The sequence below is a fragment of the Apteryx rowi genome, unplaced genomic scaffold, assembly GCF_003343035.1.
Source record: "Apteryx rowi isolate R43461 unplaced genomic scaffold, aptRow1 scaffold_4071, whole genome shotgun sequence".
Taxonomy (NCBI): domain Eukaryota; kingdom Metazoa; phylum Chordata; class Aves; order Apterygiformes; family Apterygidae; genus Apteryx; species Apteryx rowi.
In genome coordinates this window covers 1-1,037 of record NW_020450600.1, presented here as the reverse complement: position 1 = coordinate 1,037, position 1,037 = coordinate 1, and the positions used below count along the sequence as shown (strand labels likewise).

The following is a 1,037-nucleotide window of genomic DNA, read 5'->3' as shown; positions in this document are numbered from 1 at the left end:
GCACCCCCTCCACCCCCCCCCAGGGCGAGGGGGCCGCCCCGGCCGTGCCCCCTCCTCCAGCTGCCGAGCAGGCGAGGCAGGGCCACCGCCGCGAAACGGGAGGGCGCGCCGGCCCCGGGGCTCAGTCCGGCGGGGCTAGTGCCAGCACGCCAGCAGCAGCAGCAGCAGCACCAGGAGCCCCAGGCGGCCCCGGGGGGCCGGCGCGGCGCTGGGGGGGCTCGCCCGCAGCTGGCAGGCGCTGCCGTGCCAGCCCTGGTAGCACTGGCAGCGGAAGTGGGTCCGTAGGTAGTGGGTGTCGGCGGCGGAGAGCCGGCCCTCGGCCCACATGAGGGGGCGCTGGGGGTGGGCCGCGTCCCGGCGCCGGAGCTGGAAGCTGGCGGGGTTGAGGTGCAGGAAGACGTTGGCAGCGCTGTCCTGGCGCAGGCAGCGCCCCTGGCCCTGGCACAGGGCCGTGCTGCAGAGCTGGGCCGCCGTGGTGACGTTCACGATGTAGCGGCCCAGGTCCCCCTCCACGTAGTTCTTGATGGTCTGGCACGTGTCCTGCGGAGAGAGCGGGGCGTGAAGGGCACCGCACGGCACCTTGGGGTGCCCCCACGGCCCCCGGCAGGAGAAGCGCCTGGCCAAGCACCTTCCCAGCCTGGCATTGCTTCAAGCCACCAGTTCCCTCTCAGGAGGCAGGTGTCACCCCCACCCACCGCCCCATCCATCCCCGCAGCCCCCCGGGGGACCTTCACCCCAAACCTACCCGGTTTTTGGTGTAGTCTGCGTCGCCCCAGAAAATCGCCCCGGCTGCCCCCAGTGCGGCGCTCTCCCCAATGGTGGAGATCAGGTCCGGCTGTGGGGACAGAGGCAGGTCTGGGTGCCAGCCGGTGCCACGCGGCCCGGCGTGCCCCACGGGGGCTGGCCCAGAGGATGAGGAGCACCCCAGCATGGAGTCACTTGTGTCTGGGGCCGGGAGGAGAACCCAGGGGTCCGAGCTGCCAGGCCCTCCTGCACCTACAGTGGGGCCCAGGAGTCCTGAGCCCTCTTCTCCAGCA

The 1,037-nt window shown here is 72.9% G+C and overlaps 1 protein-coding gene across 1 annotated transcript; it reads right to left on the bottom strand.

The window, feature by feature from the left end:
* Positions 1 to 198: 198 nt before the first annotated feature.
* LOC112970819 (hyaluronidase-2-like) lies at positions 199 to 835 on the bottom strand (the record flags this gene model as incomplete). Its single annotated transcript, XM_026075620.1, has 2 exons — positions 199 to 540; positions 746 to 835. Coding segments are annotated over 2 exons (432 nt in total), but the record flags the coding sequence as incomplete, so codon positions are not given.
* Between the last annotated feature and the right edge of the window lie 202 nt (positions 836 to 1,037).